The sequence below is a fragment of the Thunnus albacares genome, chromosome 11 (assembly GCF_914725855.1).
Source record: "Thunnus albacares chromosome 11, fThuAlb1.1, whole genome shotgun sequence".
Taxonomy (NCBI): Eukaryota; Metazoa; Chordata; class Actinopteri; order Scombriformes; family Scombridae; genus Thunnus; species Thunnus albacares.
This window is the reverse complement of record NC_058116.1, coordinates 27,915,424-27,933,959: the sequence shown is the minus strand read 5'-3', so window position 1 is coordinate 27,933,959 and position 18,536 is coordinate 27,915,424. Positions and strand designations below refer to the sequence as shown.

General features: G+C 44.6%; 1 protein-coding gene across 1 annotated transcript in view; it reads right to left on the bottom strand.

Annotated features, from left to right (window-relative positions):
• The window catches only part of LOC122992681, a 34,978-nt gene that overhangs the window by 4,694 nt on the left and 11,748 nt on the right, over positions 1–18,536 (bottom strand). Inside the window, 19 exon segments of the mRNA XM_044366550.1 lie at positions 256–855; positions 1,090–1,683; positions 1,954–2,553; positions 2,788–3,381; positions 3,652–4,251; positions 4,487–5,080; positions 5,351–5,950; positions 6,185–6,778; positions 7,048–7,647; positions 7,882–8,475; positions 8,746–9,345; positions 9,581–10,174; positions 10,447–11,046; positions 11,282–11,875; positions 12,147–12,746; positions 12,981–13,574; positions 13,845–14,444; positions 14,687–15,279; positions 17,682–18,282. Coding sequence (XP_044222485.1) covers positions 256–855; positions 1,090–1,683; positions 1,954–2,553; positions 2,788–3,381; positions 3,652–4,251; positions 4,487–5,080; positions 5,351–5,950; positions 6,185–6,778; positions 7,048–7,647; positions 7,882–8,475; positions 8,746–9,345; positions 9,581–10,174; positions 10,447–11,046; positions 11,282–11,875; positions 12,147–12,746; positions 12,981–13,574; positions 13,845–14,444; positions 14,687–15,279; positions 17,682–18,282 — 11,346 coding nt within the window.

Sequence of the window (18,536 nt, the reverse complement as noted above, 5' to 3'; positions counted from 1 at the left end):
AGACAAACAATAAAAACCTCTGCAAAAAGTACGCTCGTGGCCTGATCATCAATTGGTGGGCCTGTTTTTTTGAAAGCGCCTAGCACTGCCTACTTCAATTTTAAAGACTTGGAAAGCACACCGCCACCTTTCTTTAAATGCACACATGGAGCTAAACAAGTATCACACTTCATGACTTTCTTTCCTTCCTTCTAGTTAAAAAAAAAGTCAGATAGCCCTTCAAGCCAGCAAGAGGATGTGCTTTTGTTGACATACCAGGTACAGTTGGTGACTCTGGGGTGACGTCAACAACCACAGCTTCCACGGAAGACTGAAGTTGTTGTTGGACACTGGGAAGGTCAGTGAATTCAGACACAGATAGAGCATAACTGGGGTCGTAGGATATCTTCTGCAGTTCTTTGCTATCAGAGCTCCTGGTTCCGATTGCAAAGGTCAAGACTCCCAGCTGTTTGAGAGCAGAAGCTGGTTCATCAACACTGTCAAAAGACCTTCCACCACTTAACAATATCAGCACCTGTGGGACTCCTTCCAGGCGCCTGCTTCCGGCAGAGGCCGTGAAGACATTATCCCTCACGTACTGGAGAGCTGCTCCAGTGTTGAGGGGTCTTCCGCCTTTGTGCCTCAAACCTTTAACAGTGTCAAGGACCTCGCCCTTTGTGGTGTACGTGTTCAGATAGAACTGGACAGCTGGATCTCTGCTGTACTGAACCACTGAGACACGGTCCTTGTTGTCATCCACACTGAGTGTCTCTACTATTCTTTGGACAAAGTCCCGCATAGCTGGGAATCCAGTTCTAGTACCATCAGATCCATCCAACAAGAACACAACATCCCTTCCTGGTGCCTTTCTGTCCACTAGGGAACACAAAATTTGAGACATATTTAGTTTCATGTGTCAAACCTTTCCTGTGTGAAAGTCAGATGATGAAAGCTGACCTCAACCTTTACAATTTACTCTATTACTGCTGGCACAAATGATTTTCTCCTAAGTGGCACTGGCTGACTCAAACTCAGTAAAAATACAATTTATTACACTTCAGTTTGCGTCCCACCATGATCTTGGGATGGAAAAATGGGTCACTTTCTTACCAGTTACTGTTGGTGTCATGGGCATGGCCCCCACTAGCACTGTGCTCATTACAGAGGAGAGCTGTTCTTGGACACGGGGGAGGTCAGTGAAGTCAGACACTGATAGAGCGTAACTAGGGTCATATGATATCTTCTGCAATTCTGTACTGTTAGAGTTCCTTGTTCCAATGCCAATGGCAAAGATGCCCTGCTGTTTGAGAGCAGAGGCTGGGGCATCTACATTGTCAAAAGAACTTCCACCATTTAGCAGGATCAACATCTGTGGAACACCTTGCAGGCGCCTACTCCCGGAGGAGTTTGTAAAGACGTTGTCCCTGACATACTGGAGGGCTGCCCCGGTGTTGAGGGGTCTGCCTCCTCTGTGTTTCAGCCCTCTGACCGAATCCACAATATCCTCTCTTGTGGTGTACGTGTTCAGGTAGAAATGGACCTCTGCATCTCTGTTGTACTGAACCACAGAGACACGGTCTTTGTTTTGTCCCACATTGAGTTTCTCCACCACTCTCTCAACAAAATCAAGCATGGCAGGGAAGCCATTCCTTGTGCCATCGGAACCATCCAGAAGGAATACGATATCCTTCTTGGCAGTGTCAACTGAGAGAAAGAGAGGAAGACAAACAATAAAAACCTCTGCAAAAATTACACTCATGGCCTAATCATCAATTGGTGGGCATGTTTTTTTGAAAGCGCCTAGCACTGCCTTCTTTAATTTTAAAGACTTCAACAGCACAACACCACCTTTCTTTAAATGCACACATGGAGCTAAAGAAGTATCACACTTGATTTCTTTCTTTCCTCATTCTAGTTAAAAAATAGTCAGTTAGTCCCTCAAGCCAGCAAGAGGCTTTTCTTTTGTCAACATACCAGGTACAGTTGGTGACTCTGGGGTGACGTCAACAACCACAGCTTCCACGGAAGACTGAAGTTGTTGTTGGACACTGGGAAGGTCAGTGAATTCAGACACAGATAGAGCATAACTGGGGTCGTGGGATATCTTCTGCAGTTCTTTGCTATCAGAGCTCCTGGTTCCGATTGCAAAGGTCAAGACTCCCAGCTGTTTGAGAGCAGAAGCTGGTTCATCAACACTGTCAAAGGACCTTCCACCACTTAACAATATCAGCACCTGTGGGAATCCTTCCAGGCGCCTGCTTCCGGCAGAGGCCGTGAAGACATTATCCCTCACGTACTGGAGAGCTGCTCCAGTGTTGAGGGGTCTTCCGCCTTTGTGCCTCAAACCTTTAACAGTGTCAAGGACCTCGCCCTTTGTGGTGTACGTGTTCAGATAGAACTGGACAGCTGGATCTCTGCTGTACTGAACCACTGAGACACGGTCCCTGTTGTCATCCACACTGAGTGTCTCTACTACTCTTTGGACAAAGTCTCGCACAGCTCGGAATCCAGTTCTAGTACCATCAGATCCATCCAACAAGAACACAACATCCCTTCCTGGTGCCTTTCTGTCCACTAGGGAACACAAAATTTGAGACATATTTAGTTTCATGTGTCAAACCTTTCCCGTGTGAGAGTCAGATGATGAAAGCTGACCTCAACCTTTACAATTTACTCTATTAATGCTGGCACAAATGATTTTCTCCTAAGTGGCACTGGCTGACTCAAACTCAGTAAAAATACAATTTATTACACTTCAGTTTGCGTCCCACCATGATCGTGGGATGGAAAAATGGGTCACTTTCTTACCAGTTACTGTTGGTGTCATGGGCGTGGCCCTCACTAGCAATGTGCTCATTACAGAGGAGAGCTGTTCTTGGACACTGGGGAGGTCAGTGAAGTCAGACACTGATAGAGCGTAACTAGGGTCATATGATATCTTCTGCAGCTCTCTACTGTCAGAGTTCCTTGTTCCAATGCCAATGGCAAAGATGCCCTGCTGTTTGAGAGCAGAGGCTGGGGCATCTACATTGTCAAAAGAACTTCCACCATTTAGCAGGATCAACATCTGTGGAACACCTTGCAGGCGCCTACTCCCGGAGGAGTTTGTAAAGACGTTGTCCCTGACGTACTGGAGGGCTGCCCCGGTGTTGAGGGGTCTGCCTCCTCTGTGTTTCAGCCCTCTGACCGCATCCATAATATCCTCTCTTGTGGTGTACGTGTTCAGATAGAAATGAACCTCTGCATCTCTGCTGTACTGGACCACAGAGACACGGTCTTTGTTTTGTCCCACATTGAGTTTCTCCACCACTCTTTCAACAAAATCACGCATGGCAGGGAAGCCATTCCTTGTACCATCGGAACCATCCAGAAGGAATACGATATCCTTTTTGGCAGTGTCAACTGAGATAAAGAAAGAAAGACAAACAATAAAAACCTCTGCAAAAAGTACGCTCGTGGCCTGATCATCAATTGGTGGGCGTGTTTTTTTGAAAGCGCCTAGCACTGCCTACTTCAATTTTAAAGACTTGGAAAGCACACCGCCACCTTTCGTTAAATGCACACATGGTGCTAAACAAGTATCACACTTCATGACTTTCTTTCCTTCCTTCTAGTTAAAAAAAGTCAGATAGCCCTTCAAGCCAGCAAGAGGATGTGCTTTTGTTGACATACCAGGTACAGTTGGTGACTCTGGGGTGACGTCAACAACCACAGCTTCCACGGAAGACTGAAGTTGTTGTTGGACACTGGGAAGGTCAGTGAATTCAGACACAGATAGAGCATAACTGGGGTCGTAGGATATCTTCTGCAGTTCTTTGCTATCAGAGCTCCTGGTTCCGATTGCAAAGGTCAAGACTCCCAGCTGTTTGAGAGCAGAAGCTGGTTCATCAACACTGTCAAAAGACCTTCCACCACTTAACAATATCAGCACCTGTGGGACTCCTTCCAGGCGCCTGCTTCCGGCAGAGGCCGTGAAGACATTATCCCTCACGTACTGGAGAGCTGCTCCAGTGTTGAGGGGTCTTCCGCCTTTGTGCCTCAAACCTTTAACAGTGTCAAGGACCTCGCCCTTTGTGGTGTACGTGTTCAGATAGAAATGGACAGCTGGATTTCTGCTGTACTGAACCACTGAGAAGCGGTCCTTGTTGTCATCCACACTGAGTGTCTCTACTACTCTTTGGACAAAGTCTCGCATAGCTGGGAATCCAGTTCTAGTACCATCAGATCCATCCAACAAGAACACAACATCCCTTCCTGGTGCCTTTCTGTCCACTAGAGAACACAAAATTTGAGACATATTTAGTTTCATGCGTCAAACCGTTCTTGTGTCACAATCAGATGATGAAAGCTGACCTCAACCTTGACAATTTACTCTATTAATGCTGGCACAAATGATTTTTTTTCTAAATTGCACTGGCTGACTCAAACTCAGTAAAAGTACACTTTATTACACTTCAGTTTGTGTTCCACCATGATCTTGAGATGGAAAAATGGGTCACTTTCTTACCAGTTACTGTTGGTGTCATGGGCGTGGCCCTCACTAGCACTGTGCTCATTACAGAGGAGAGCTGTTCTTGGACACTGGGGAGGTCAGTGAAGTCAGACACTGATAGAGCGTAACTAGGGTCATATGATATCTTCTGCAGCTCTCTACTGTCAGAGTTCCTTGTTCCAATGCCAATGGCAAAGATGCCCTGCTGTTTGAGAGCAGAGGCTGGGGCATCGACATTGTCAAAAGAACTTCCACCATTTAGCAGGATCAACATCTGTGGAACACCTTGCAGGCGCCTACTCCCAGAGGAGTTTGTAAAGACGTTGTCCCTGACGTACTGGAGGGCTGCCCCGGTGTTGAGGGGTCTGCCTCCTTTGTGTTTCAGCCCTCTGACCGAATCCACAATATCCTCTCTGGTGGTGTACATGTTCAGATAGAAATGGACCTCTGAATCTCTGCTGTACTGGACCACAGAGACATGGTCTTTGTTTTGTCCCACATTGAGTTTCTCCACCACTCTCTCAACAAAATCACGCATGGCAGGGAAGCCATTCCTTGTGCCATCGGAACCATCCAGAAGGAATACGATATCCTTTTTGGCAGTGTCAACTGAGATAAAGAAAGGAAGACAAACAATAAAAACCTCTGCAAAAAGTACGCTCGTGGCCTGATCATCAATTGGTGGGCTTGTTTTTTAAAAGCGCCTAGCACTGCCTTCTTTAATTTTAAAGACTTCCAAAGCACACCACCACCTTTCTTTAAATGCACACATGGAGCTAAACAAGTATCACACTTCATGACTTTCTTTCCTTCCTTCTAGTTAAAAAAAAGTCAGATAGCCCTTCAAGCCAGCAAGAGGATGTGCTTTTGTTGACATACCAGGTACAGTTGGTGACTCTGGGGTGACGTCAACAACCACAGCTTCCACGGAAGACTGAAGTTGTTGTTGGACACTGGGAAGGTCAGTGAATTCAGACACAGATAGAGCATAACTGGGGTCGTAGGATATCTTCTGCAGTTCTTTGCTATCAGAGCTCCTGGTTCCGATTGCAAAGGTCAAGACTCCCAGCTGTTTGAGAGCAGAAGCTGGTTCATCAACACTGTCAAAGGACCTTCCACCACTTAACAATATCAGCACCTGTGGGACTCCTTCCAGGCGCCTGCTTCCGGCAGAGGCCGTGAAGACATTATCCCTCACGTACTGGAGAGCTGCTCCAGTGTTGAGGGGTCTTCCGCCTTTGTGCCTCAAACCTTTAATACTGTCAAGGATCTCGCTCTTTGTGGTGTACGTGTTCAGATAGAACTGGACAGCTGGATCTCTGCTGTACTGAACCACTGAGACACGGTCCTTGTTGTCATCCACACTGAGTGTCTCTACTACTCTTTGGACAAAGTCTCGCACAGCTCGGAATCCAGTTCTAGTACCATCAGATCCATCCAACAAGAACACAACATCCCTTCCTGGTGCCTTTCTATCCACTAGGGAACACAAAATTTGAGACATATTTAGTTTCATGTGTCAAACCTTTCCCGTGTAAAAGTCAGATGATGAAAGCTGACCTCAACCTTCACAATTTACTCTATTAATGCTGGCACAAATGATTTTCTCCTAAGTGGCACTGGCTGACTCAAACTCAGTAAAAGTACACTTTATTACACTTCAGTTTGTGTCCCACCATGATCTTGAGATGGAAAAATGGGTCACTTTCTTACCAGTTAATGTTGGTGTCATGGGCGTGGCCCTCACTAGCACTGTGCTCATTACAGAGGAGAGCTGTTTTTGGACACTGGGGAGGTCAGTGAAGTCAGACACTGATAGAGCGTAACTAGGGTCATATGATATCTTCTGCAGCTCTCCACTGTCAGAGTTCCTTGTTCCAATGCCAATGGCAAAGATGCCCTGCTGTTTGAGAGCAGAGGCTGGGGCATCTACATTGTCAAAAGAACTTCCACCATTTAGCAGGATCAACATCTGTGGAACACCTTGCAGGCGCCTACTCCCGGAGGAGTTTGTAAAGATGTTGTCCCTGACGTACTGGAGGGCTGCCCCGGTGTTGAGGGGTCTGCCTCCTCTGTGTTTCAGCCCTCTGACTGAATCCACAATATCCTCTCTGGTGGTGTACGTGTTCAGATAGAAATGGACCTCTGCATCTCTGCTGTACTGGACCACAGAGACACGGTCTTTGTTTTGTCCCACATTGAGTTTCTCCACCACTCTCTCAACAAAATCAAGCATGGCAGGGAAGCCATTCCTTGTGCCATCGGAACCATCCAGAAGGAATACGATATCCTTTTTGGCAGTGTCAACTGAGAAAAAGACAGGAAGACAAACAATAAAAACCTCTGCAAAAAGTACGCTCGTGGCCTGATCATCAATTGGTGGGCGTGTTTTTTTGAAAGCGCCTAGCACTGCCTACTTCAATTTTAAAGACTTGGAAAGCACACCGCCACCTTTCTTTAAATGCACACATGGAGCTAAACAAGTATCACACTTCATGACTTTCTTTCCTTCCTTCTAGTTAAAAAAGTCAGATAGCCCTTCAAGCCAGCAAGAGAATATGCTTTTGTTAACATACCAGGTACAGTTGGTGACTCTGGGGTGACGTCAACAACCACAGCTTCCACGGAAGACTGAAGTTGTTGTTGGACACTGGGAAGGTCAGTGAATTCAGACACAGATAGAGCATAACTGGGGTCGTAGGATATCTTCTGCAGTTCTTTGCTATCAGAGCTCCTGGTTCCGATTGCAAAGGTCAAGACTCCCAGCTGTTTGAGAGCAGAAGCTGGTTCATCAACACTGTCAAAGGACCTTCCACCACTTAACAATATCAGCACCTGTGGGACTCCTTCCAGGCGCCTGCTTCCGGCAGAGGCCGTGAAGACATTATCCCTCACGTACTGGAGAGCTGCTCCAGTGTTGAGGGGTCTTCCGCCTTTGTGCCTCAAACCTTTAATACTGTCAAGGATCTCGCTCTTTGTGGTGTACGTGTTCAGATAGAACTGGACAGCTGGATCTCTGCTGTACTGAACCACTGAGACACGGTCCTTGTTGTCATCCACACTGAGTGTCTCTACTACTCTTTGGACAAAGTCTCGCACAGCTCGGAATCCAGTTCTAGTACCATCAGATCCATCCAACAAGAACAAAACATCCCTTCCTGGTGCCTTTCTATCCACTAGGGAACACAAAATTTGAGACATATTTAGTTTCATGTGTCAAACCTTTCCCGTGTAAAAGTCAGATGATGAAAGCTGACCTCAACCTTTACAATTTACTCTATTAATGCTGGCACAAATGATTTTCTCCTAAGTGGCACTGCCTGACTCAAACTCAGTAAAAGTACACTTTATTACACTTCAGTTTGTGTCCCACCTTGATCTTGAGATGGAAAAATGGGTCACTTTCTTACCAGTTAATGTTGGTGTCATGGGCGTGGCCCTCACTAGCACTGTGCTCATTACAGAGGAGAGCTGTTTTTGGACACTGGGGAGGTCAGTGAAGTCAGACACTGATAGAGCATAACTAGGGTCATATGATATCTTCTGCAGCTCTCCACTGTCAGAGTTCCTTGTTCCAATGCCAATGGCAAAGATGCCCTGCTGTTTGAGAGCAGAGGCTGGGGCATCTACATTGTCAAAAGAACTTCCACCATTTAGCAGGATCAACATCTGTGGAACACCTTGCAGGCGCCTACTCCCAGAGGAGTTTGTAAAGACGTTGTCCCTGACGTACTGGAGGGCTGCCCCGGTGTTGAGGGGTCTGCCTCCTCTGTGTTTCAGCCCTCTGACTGAATCCACAATATCCTCTCTTGTGGTGTACGTGTTCAGATAGAAATGGACCTCTGCATCTCTGCTGTACTGGACCACAGAGACACGGTCTTTGTTTTGTCCCACATGGAGTTTCTCCACCACTCTCTCAACAAAATCAAGCATGGCAGGGAAGCCATTCCTTGTGCCATCGGAACCATCCAGAAGGAATACGATATCCTTTTTGGCAGTGTCAACTGAGAAAAAGACAGGAAGACAAACAATAAAAACCTCTGCAAAAAGTACGCTCGTGGCCTGATCATCAATTGGTGGGCGTGTTCTTTTGAAAGCGCCTAGCACTGCCTACTTCAATTTTAAAGACTTGGAAAGCACACCGCCACCTTTCGTTAAATGCACACATGGTGCTAAGCAAGTATCACACTTCATGACTTTCTTTTCTTCCTTCTAGTTAAAAAAAGTCAGATAGCCCTTCAAGCCAGCAAGAGGATGTGCTTTTGTTGACATACCAGGTACAGTTGGTGACTCTGGGGTGACGTCAACAACCACAGCTTCCACGGAAGACTGAAGTTGTTGTTGGACACTGGGAAGGTCAGTGAATTCAGACACAGATAGAGCATAACTGGGGTCGTAGGATATCTTCTGCAGTTCTTTGCTATCAGAGCTCCTGGTTCCGATTGCAAAGGTCAAGACTCCCAGCTGTTTGAGAGCAGAAGCTGGTTCATCAACACTGTCAAAAGACCTTCCACCACTTAACAATATCAGCACCTGTGGGACTCCTTCCAGGCGCCTGCTTCCGGCAGAGGCCGTGAAGACATTATCCCTCACGTACTGGAGAGCTGCTCCAGTGTTGAGGGGTCTTCCGCCTTTGTGCCTCAAACCTTTAACAGTGTCAAGGACCTCGCCCTTTGTGGTGTACGTGTTCAGATAGAAATGGACAGCTGGATTTCTGCTGTACTGAACCACTGAGACACGGTCCTTGTTGTCATCCACACTGAGTGTCTCTACTACTCTTTGGACAAAGTCTCGCATAGCTGGGAATCCAGTTCTAGTACCATCAGATCCATCCAACAAGAACACAACATCCCTTCCTGGTGCCTTTCTGTCCACTAGGGAACACAAAATTTGAGACATATTTAGTTTCATGCGTCAAACCGTTCTTGTGTCACAATCAGATGATGAAAGCTGACCTCAACCTTGACAATTTACTCTATTAATGCTGGCACAACTGATTTTTTTTCTAAATTGCACTGGGTGACTCAAACTCAGTAAAAGTACACTTTATTACACTTCAGTTTGCGTCCCACCATGATCTTGAGATGGAAAAATGGGTCACTTTCTTACCAGTTACTGTTGGTGTCATGGGCGTGGCCCTCACTAGCACTGTGCTCATTACAGAGGAGAGCTGTTCTTGGACACTGGGGAGGTCAGTGAAGTCAGACACTGATAGAGCGTAACTAGGGTCATATGATATCTTCTGCAGCTCTCCACTGTCAGAGTTTCTTGTTCCAATGCCAATAGCAAAGATGCCCTGCTGTTTGAGAGCAGAGGCTGGGGCATCGACATTGTCAAAAGAACTTCCACCATTTAACAGGATCAACATCTGTGGAACACCTTGCAGGCGCCTACTCCCGGAGGAGTTTGTAAAGACGTTGTCCCTGACGTACTGGAGGGCTGCCCCGGTGTTGAGGGGTCTGCCTCCTCTGTGTTTCAGCCCTCTGACTGAATCCACAATATCCTCTCTTGTGGTGTACGTGTTCAGATAGAAATGGACCTCTGCATCTCTGCTGTACTGGACCACAGAGACACGGTCTTTGTTTTGTCCCACATTGAGTTTCTCCACCACTCTCTCAACAAAATCACGCATGGCAGGGAAGCCATTCCTTGTGCCATCGGAACCATCCAGAAGGAATACGATATCCTTTTTGGCAGTGTCAACTGAGAAAAAGAGAGGAAGACAAACAATAAAAACCTCTGCAAAAAGTACGCTCGTGGCCTGATCATCAATTGGTGGGCGTGTTTTTTTGAAAGCGCCTAGCACTGCCTTCTTTAATTTTAAAGACGTCAAAAGCACACCACCACCTTTCTTTAAATGCACACATGGAGCTAAAGAAGTATCACACTTGATGTCTTTGTTTCCTCATTCTAGTTAAAAAAAAAAGTCAGTTAGTCCCTCAAGCCAGCAAGAGGCTTTTCTTTTGTCAACATACCAGGTACAGTTGGTGACTCCGGGGTGACGTCAACAACCACAGCCTCCACGGAAGACTGAAGTTGTTGTACGACATTGGGAAGGTCAGTGAATTCAGACACAGATAGAGCATAACTGGGGTCGTAGGATATCTTCTGCAATTCTTTGCTATCAGAGCTCCTGGTTCCGATTGCAAAGGTCAAGACTCCCAGCTGTTTGAGAGCAGAAGCAGGTTCATCAACACTGTCAAAAGACCTTCCACCACTTAACAATATCAGCACCTGTGGGACTCCTTCCAGGCGCCTGCTTCCGGCAGAGGCCGTGAAGACATTATCCCTCACATACTGGAGAGCTTCTCCAGTGTTGAGGGGTCTTCCGCCTTTGTGTCTCAAACGTTTAACAGTGTCAAGGACCTGACCCTTCGTGGTGTACGTGTTCAGATAGAAATGGACAGCTGGATCTCTACTGTATTGAACCACTGAGACACGGTCCTTGTTGTCATTGACACTGAGTTTCTCCACTATTCTTTGGACAAAGTCTCGCATAGCTGGGAATCCAGTTCTAGTACCATCAGATCCATCCAACAAGAACACAACATCCCTTCCTGGTGCCTTTCTGTCCACTAGAGAACACAAAATTTGAGACATATTTAGTTTCATGCATCAAACCGTTCTTGTGTCACAATCAGATGATGAAAGCTGACCTCAACCTTGACAATTTACTCTATTAATGCTGGCACAACTGATTTTTTTTCTAAATTGCACTGGGTGACTCAAACTCAGTAAAAGTACACTTTATTACACTTCAGTTTGCGTCCCACCATGATCTTGAGATGGAAAAATGGGTCACTTTCTTACCAGTTACTGTTGGTGTCATGGGCGTGGCCCTCACTAGCACTGTGCTCATTACAGAGGAGAGCTGTTCTTGGACACTGGGGAGGTCAGTGAAGTCAGACACTGATAGAGCATAACTAGGGTCATATGATATCTTCTGCAATTCTGTACTGTCAGAGTTCCTTGTTCCAATGCCAATGGCAAAGATGCCCTGCTGTTTGAGAGCAGAGGCTGGGACATCTACATTGTCAAAAGAACTTCCACCATTTAGCAGGATCAACATCTGTGGAACACCTTGCAGGCGCCTACTCCCGGAGGAGTTTGTAAAGACGTTGTCCCTGACGTATTGGAGGGCTGCCCCGGTGTTGAGGGGTCTGCCTCCTCTGTGTTTCAGCCCTCTGACCGAATCCACAATATCCTCTCTTGTGGTGTACGTGTTCAGATAGAAATGGACCTCTGCATCTCTGCTGTACTGGACCACAGAGACACGGTCTTTGTTTTGTCCCACATTGAGTTTCTCCACCACTCTCTCAACAAAATCACGCATGGCAGGGAAGCCATTCCTTGTGCCATCGGAACCATCCAGAAGGAATACAATATCCTTTTTGGCAGTGTCAACTGAGAAAAAGAAAGGAAGACAAACAATAAAAACCTCTGTAGAAAGTACGCTCGTGGCCTGATCATCAATTGGTGGGCTTGTTTTTCTGAAAGCACCTAGCACTGTCTACTTCAGTTTTAAAGACTTGGAAAGCACGTTACCACCTTTCTTTAAATGCACACATGGAGCTAAACAAGTATCACACTTCATGTCTTTCTGTCCTTCATTCTCGTTAAAAAAAAGTCAGATAGCCCTTCAAGCCAGCAAGAGGATGTGCTTTTGTTGACATACCAGGTACAGTTGGTGACTCTGGGGTGACATCAACAACCACAGCTTCCACGGAAGACTGAAGTTGTTGTTGGACACTGGGAAGGTCAGTGAATTCAGACACAGATAGAGCATAACTGGGGTCGTAGGATATCTTCTGCAGTTCTTTGCTATCAGAGCTCCTGGTTCCGATTGCAAAGGTCAAGACTCCCAGCTGTTTGAGATCAGAAGCTGGTTCATCAACACTGTCAAAAGACCTTCCACCACTTAACAATATCAGCACCTGTGGGACTCCTTCCAGGCGCCTGCTTCCGGCAGAGGCCGTGAAGACATTATCCCTCACATACTGGAGAGCTGCTCCAGTGTTGAGGGGTCTTCCGCCTTTGTGTCTCAAACGTTTAACAGTGTCAAGGACCTGACCCTTCGTGGTGTACGTATTCAGATAGAAATGGACAGCTGGATCGCTGCTGTACTGAACCACTGAGACACGGTCCTTGTTGTCATCGACACTGAGTTTCTCCACTACTCTTTGGACAAAGTCTCGCATAGCTGGGAATCCAGTTCTAGTACCATCAGATCCATCCAACAAGAACACAACATCCCTTCCTGGTGCCTTTCTGTCCACTAGAGAACACAAAATTTGAGACATATTTAGTTTCATGTGTCAAACCTTTCCTGTGTCAAAGTCAGATGATGACAGCTGACCTCAGTGTTTACAATTTACTCTATTAATGCTGGCACAAATGATTTTCTCCTAAGTGGCACTGGCTGACTCAAACTCAGTAAAAATACAATTTATTACACTTCAGTTTGCGTCCCACCATGATCTTGAGATGGAAAAATGGGTCACTTTCTTACCAGTTACTGTTGGTGTCATGGGTGTGGCCCTCACTAGCACTGTGCTCATTACAGAGGAGAGCTGTTCTTGGACACTGGGGAGGTCAGTGAAGTCAGACACAGATAGAGCGTAACTAGGGTCATATGATATCTTCTGCAGCTCTCCGCTGTCGGACTTCCTTGTTCCAATGCTAATGGAAAAGATGCCCTGCTGTTTGAGAGCAGAGGCTGGGGCATCTACATTGTCAAAAGAACTTCCACCATTTAGCAGGATCAACATCTGCGGAACACCTTGCAGGCGCCTACTCCCGGAGGAGTTTGTAAAGACATTGTCCCTGACGTACTGGAGGGCCGCCCCGGTGTTGAGGGGTCTGCCTCCTTTGTGTTTCAGCCCTCTGACTGAATCCACAATATCCTCTCTTGTGGTGTACGTGTTCAGATAGAAATGGACCTCTGCATCTCTGCTGTACTGAACCACAGAGACACGGTCTTTGTTTTGTCCCACATTGAGTTTCTCCACCACTCTCTCAACAAAATCACGCATGGCAGGGAAGCCATTCCTTGTGCCATCGGAACCATCCAGAAGGAATACGATATCCTTTTTGGCAGTGTCAACTGAGAGAAAGAGAGGAAGACAAACAATAAAAACCTCTGCAAAAAGTACACTCACGGCCTAATCATCAATTGGTGGGCATGTTTTTTTGAAAGCGCCTAGCACTGCCTTCTTTAATTTTAAAGACTTCAACAGCACAACACCACCTTTCTTTAAATGCACACATGGAGCTAAAGAAGTATCACACCTCATGTCTTTCTTTCCTCATTCTAGTTAAAAAAAAGTCAGTTAGTCCCTCAAGCCAGCAAGAGGCTTTTCTTTTGTCAACATACCAGGTACAGTTGGTGACTCTGGGGTGACGTCAACAACCACAGCCTCCACGGAAGACTGAAGTTGTTGTTGGACACTGGGAAGGTCAGTGAATTCAGATACAGATAGAGCATAACTGGGGTCGTGGGATATCTTCTGCAGTTCTTTGCTATCAGAGCTCCTGGTTCCGATTGCAAAGGTCAAGACTCCCAGCTGTTTGAGAGCAGAAGCTGGTTCATCAACACTGTCAAAAGACCTTCCACCACTTAACAATATCAGCACCTGTGGGACTCCTTCCAGGTGCCTGCTTCCGGCAGAGGCTGTGAAGACATTATCCCTCACGTACTGGAGAGCTGCTCCAGTGTTGAGGGGTCTTCCACCTTTGTGCCTCAAACCTTTAACAGTGTCAAGGACCTCGCCCTTTGTGGTGTACGTGTTCAGATAGAACTGGACAGCTGGATCTCTGCTGTACTGAACCACTGAGACACGGTCCTTGTTGTCGTCAACACTGAGTTTCTCTACTACTCTTTGGACAAAGTCTCGCATAGCTGGGAATCCAGTTCTAGTACCATCAGATCCATCCAACAAGAACACAACATCCCTTCCTGGTGCCTTTCTGTCCACTAGGGAACACAGAATTTGAGACATATTTAGTTTCATGTGTCAAATCTTTCCCCTGTCAAAGTCGACAACTGCTCGCTGCCTGAAATCATCTTAATAGACACAAATCATATCTTATGGTGATGGTAGGTATAGGTTATTGTTGAAAAGTTGCAAGTGGTCTCTTTACCATTAATTAGAAAAATCTTTTTACTTGAGTATAAAGTTAATCATGCAGTATACAATATCTATGAAATTATCTTACCGATTCCTCCTGTTTTCGAAATGTCATTTTTCAAATTGTCTTCTGTAATTGCAGCAATAACTTGCTCTTGTATATTTGGAAGATCAGTTATTTCAGAAAGGTCTATAGAGTAACTCGGACCATGTGATATCTTTTCCATTTCCCTTTGGTCTGAATTCTTTGTTGAAATAGTTAATATTGTGACATTGCTTTCTTTTAAAGCAGCAGCAGCTAAATCCACATTGTCACTTGATGGATCACTAATTAAAACAACAAGAATTTGTGGAACATTTGCAGTATATCTGCTCCCTGAGGCAGCTGTGAATACATTTTCTTTAACATATTGTAGAGCTGCCCCCGTTTTGAGAGGTCTTCCACCTTTGTGTGAGAGCCTCCTGACAGCTCTAAGGACATCTTCCTTCCTCAAGAATGAATTCAAAAAGAAATTGGCAAGTGCCACATTGCTAAACTGAATCACAGCAACTCTGTCTTTATTTGGTCCAATATCAAGTCTTTCTATTACTTTGTACAGGAAATCTTGAATGGCTGTGAATCCACTTCTGGTATTATCAGATCCATCCAAGAGAAATACTATATCTCTTCCTTTTTCATCACTTTGCTCTGTTAACAAAAATCGATATAATTTTTTATGTTAGTCACAATCATCATGAATAAATTAATGTTCATGATGATTTATTTACATGATCATTCAAATAACCTAGGTTCTTACCTGCTTTAGTTTCCTCCTCAGTTTTCATTTGATTAAGATGGGTCATCAAACTTTGTTGAATACGAAGAAGATTTACAAAGTCAGGGACTGAGTAAGCATAATTTGGGTCAGAGGAAATGACCTGCATCTCAGCTGGATTGGACATTCTTGAACCAATTGCAAATGTGACAACCCCTGCAGCCTTAAGCATATTTGCTGGGCCGCGGGGAGAATCTCTTGATCTTCCACCAGCCAGTATAACAAGTATTTGCTTGGCACCTTCGTGATGTCGACTTCCAGCATTTGAAACAAAGACATTATCCCTTACAAACTGCAGTGCTGCTCCAATATACTGAGGCCTTCCGCCTTTTGGTTTGAGGCTTGTGATTTGCTTAAGAACATCATCTTTTGTGTTGTAAGTATTCAGATTGAAATTGAGTTCAGCATTGTTGCTATACTGTACAACAGCTACTTGATCTTTCCCTTGGTCCAGGTCAAAGCTGTCAACCACTTTTGCAACAAATTCACGTATAGCATTGAATTTACTCCTGACATCATCAGATCCATCAATAAGAAAGACAATATCTCTGTTCGTTTTGGAGCTTGAACCTAGAAAAGCCCACAATCATGTAAACTGTGTTAATTTACAGTTAAACAGAACAATCTGATTACTGTTGATTTAACTAAAATGCATACAGTTTACAGTTAGTTAATATATTTAGATCTATTTGTTAAAAAATGCAAGTAAATTAACACTTAATTTCACTCACCTACACCAGGGCTGACAGTGCCTTTGTGAGAAGCAATGACTGAGAGCAACTGTTGTCTCACAAGAGTAAAGTCAGATATGTCCTTGATAAAATATTCCGCTCCAGGTCTATGTGCTATTTGCTGCATCTCCAACCTATCTGCATTATTCACTCCAACACTGAAAAGGACAATTCCAGCATCTCTCAGTCTGTCCACTGGACCTGAGACATCATCTTCTGATTTTCTCCCACTTAAGAAAATCAGTATCTGTGGGACTCCCTGGTGGGCTCTGCTTCCAGATGAAGCAGTGAACACATTGTTCTTCACATAATCCAAGGCTACACCAGTGTTCACGGCGAACCCTCCTTTCAGTTTTACATTGCTCAAATGATTCAAGACATCGTCTTTCAGTGAATATTTGTTCAGGAGGAAATCTGTAGTGGGATCTGTGCTGTACTGTATCAAAGCAACTTGCACTTTGCTTGGCCCAATTTCTATTTGCTTGACAAACTCTCTGACAAAATCCAGGATTTGTTTTTCATTTGCTCGCATATCATCAGATCCATCGAGGAGAAAAACAATATCAGCACTCTGGAGTTCTAATTTTGTAATTGTGGAAGTGTCTGAAATGGATACAAACAAACATTTTACAAAACCAACATCTTTGTATTTGTAAATGGAAATGTTTTTGATAAATCTATGGTATATAAACATACAGCTTTTCTGAACAACAACAGATTTGGATCTTCAGAGATGTCCATTTAGGAGATGTCTAAAAAAGTTGTTATGCAAATTTGTTTTCTACATCTTACCAATAACTGTTGTATATTCCATTGTTTCTTGAGCACCCCTCAATGTGGCTTCCACAGATGGATGTATGCTTTGTAGATTGTTAAAGTTTGTGACATGAAAATAATACGCTGGTGTAAAAGAGATGGTTTGCATTTCCAAAGTATCAGCATTCTTTGTTCCAATACTAAAAGTCTTTATTCCATTTTCTTTGAGTGAAAGTGCTGGACCTCTTACATCATCTCCTGATCTGCCACCACTAAAAATATACAGATATTGAGCAACCAATTCTGCACGTCTTCCTCCAACTGAAGCAGCAAAGACATTGTCTCTGACAAACTCCAGTGCTTTACCAATGTTGAGGGGTCTTCCAAACTTATGCCTCATTGTTCTAATGGAATTGAGCACATCATTCTTAGATGAATAGGAATTCAAGTAGAAATTGACTGTGGCATCACGGCTGTATTGAACAACAGCCACTTGGTCTCTGTTCTCATCTAGATTCAAACGTTCAACAATTTTTTCCACAAAGCTGCGTATTTTGTCAAAGCTGTTTCGTGAGTCATATGATCCATCAATAAGAAATACTACATCATTGTTCTTTGAATCTGCAATAAAGACAGAAATGTAGAAACAAAGGCAATGTTATTCTTAGCAGGTAACAGGTAAGTGAATTACAGGGGACTGTCACTGTTGCCAGTCAGCCCACTCCTATTCTCTTTACTAAATGTTTTTAGCAAGAAATGTATAAACAATATAACACGGTACATCTTACCAAAACCCTTTGTTGGAGCAGTTTGCTCTACATGGTGGGAAGCCTCTCCTAACAGTGACAACACATCCTGCTTAGCAGTAGGAAGCTCCTCATAATTAGCGATAGAGAGCGCATAATTGGGTTTGTGAGATATTGTTTGGAGTTCTAAGGTGTCAGCATCAGTTGTTCCAATGGCAATTGAGATTACACCAATCTCATTCAGCATTCTGACAGGGGTTCTTATGTCATCTGCAGATCTTCCACCACTCAGTAGAATTAGAATTTGTGGAACTCCCTCAAGGAGTCTACTGCCTGAGCCAGAAGTAAATACATTGTCCCTCAAATACTGGAGAGCTGCTCCAATATTGTGTGGATAACCTCCATTGTGACTTAGACCTCTTACTGCATCAAGAACATCATCCTCTGTTGAGTAACGACTCAAGTTAAAATTAACCTGTGCCGTGTTGCTGTACTGGACCACAGCCACACGATCTTTGTTTTCATCAATGTTTAGGTCCGTCACTACTCTCAGCACAAAGTCTTTAATAGCTGGGAATCTTTGTTGAGAATCATCAGTACCATCAAGCAAAAAAACAACGTCTCTCCCGTTGGTATCTGTAATCACACAGGTATATAAAAAAAAATTGGTTGATGATGAAATTTGTGATGAAAAGTGTTTTATTCCTACAAATGTTAAATAACCCCATGTGCACAACTTGCTCCGCTGTTTAGGTGAAACATTTTGGTTGATGCAATCTCCACCCCTAGAACAGCGGAGGGGAGCTTTTTTCTTAACGGACTCCTTTCTTAACTAGATCAACTTCTTACTTCTGGTTAGAGTTTTGAAAAATCCAATGAATCCATGATCT